The 1,689-nt window shown below is 38.0% G+C and overlaps 1 protein-coding gene across 1 annotated transcript; it reads left to right on the top strand.

The window, feature by feature from the left end:
- Positions 1–426: 426 nt before the first annotated feature.
- On the top strand, positions 427–1,130 carry LOC105790395 (uncharacterized). Its single transcript, XM_012617970.2, has one exon. The coding sequence runs from the start codon at positions 492–494 to the stop codon at positions 948–950; it is 459 nt and encodes a 152-aa protein (XP_012473424.1). The 5' UTR covers positions 427–491; the 3' UTR covers positions 951–1,130.
- The last annotated feature ends 559 nt before the right edge of the window (positions 1,131–1,689 follow it).

Raw genomic sequence — 1,689 nt, 5'->3', positions numbered from 1 at the left:
AAATATCTTACGGAAAAAAATTTGGTTAGATATGTTGCGGGAATAATGAAATAATTTTATATTGACTGAAAAACCTTTTACGTTGACAATCATATTTTACATGAAACAAACAACGGAAAAGGCTAAAAATATTTTCCGTAAAAGTTTTTACGTTAAAGCAAACGAAGGCTTAGTTATTGAATTTTCATAAGTTTTCATGTTGAGTGTCGAAAATAAAAGAAAATTTGTAAAAAAGGCACTGCTATTACAAAACTGTTTTCATTTTGGTCACCTGCTGTTAACTTGGGTTAGGTGACTATTAGTGTAATTTACATTTTAGGACCGTGTTCTGACGGACGCATGGAAGTTTCTAAGAGGGATAAATGTGTAATTGTTCCAAAACAAATAAATGCATGTAGTGGTATAAATATGTTTTAGGGGGTGCGGAATTAGACTCGATTCGTAATTTGCAATCAAATCGTAAAATCCGACGAAATTGCCGTGAAGGAAGAATGGGAAGGTGGAGTCAATTCGTGGTTGCGGTGACTATTCTGGCGGTGGGCCTCCTTTCGGCATCAGCCACCGCTAGACCCTGCAAGACATTCTTCGTCGCCTCCTATTCTTTCTCTTTTGAAAACCCTAACGACCCTTCCTCCTCCACCGGATTCGTCACCGTCTTCACCGAGATCGGTCAATTGAACGTCGTACCACCAAGACCCAAGCCCTCCGATGTCTTGAGCTCTCTCCGTGAGCGCAGTAAGGACATCCTTAGCGTGGTCGTCGCTCTTCTCTTCGGCGTCGGTAGCGGCGCTCTCACGGCGGCTACCCTCTACTTGGTCTGGACCCTCTTCTCGGCCCGGTCTGATTATCATCGTGCTTGTTTGGAGGATGATGAGAGCGACGGAGAACTTAGCCCTAAGAAGATTGGGTATGTAACCATTCCCACCGTTAACGTTAAGGAAGTCAATTGATCAAATTATGTGTTTTAAGTCTTTAATATGAAATAAGAATCATGTATAAATTGTTGTGCATTTGGGCAAACTCATGTCTATGTTAATGTATTTTATTTAAAGATCTTTGATAAAAATGTAATCTAATGATATTATTGTATTTGCTACTTCAGATGCTATATACTTCTTGCTTTGTTCTAATGTTTCTTTCATTTGCAATAGCTCCGTTTTATTTGTTTGTTTGCTTTTATTTTTTTAATACAATTCCCGGAATGCAAAACAAAACGAAACCAATGATGGATTAACTTTGGAATTGGTGATATGTGGTAGGTGATGCATCGTTTGAGTCGGAATTTTGCTGTCATTATGTGTTTGCTTTGCAATATTAACATCAGTACCGTTATTCTGTGTTTATTTTTTGATTGTTGATTTTGCAGTCTTCCCATGTGATAGTGATCGAAAAGCCCCCATTCATCTTTTAAGATTATCATGATTACTTTCTCATTGTCATTGTTTTTATTTGAGTGTACCACTTCATCTGTACCTTTTGTGCTATGATCATGGCAAAATATATACCTTTGCTTCTTTTTGTATGTTAATCTTATTATCCTTTCATTTGATTCCTGCCAATGATTTGTCGGATCACTCATCGACTACCATCTGTACTTATCGGCCTACCATTGTCTGGTATGTGAAACAAAAGAAGCTGCTACTATGTTAGGTAGATTTTGGTGGTGCCCTTCATTTACTCTCAAGTCTT

The sequence above is a fragment of the Gossypium raimondii genome, chromosome 8, assembly GCF_025698545.1.
Source record: "Gossypium raimondii isolate GPD5lz chromosome 8, ASM2569854v1, whole genome shotgun sequence".
Lineage (NCBI taxonomy): Eukaryota > Viridiplantae > Streptophyta > Magnoliopsida > Malvales > Malvaceae > Gossypium > Gossypium raimondii.
Note: the sequence above shows the minus strand (reverse complement) of the source record. Positions and strands in the feature narration are given on the sequence as shown.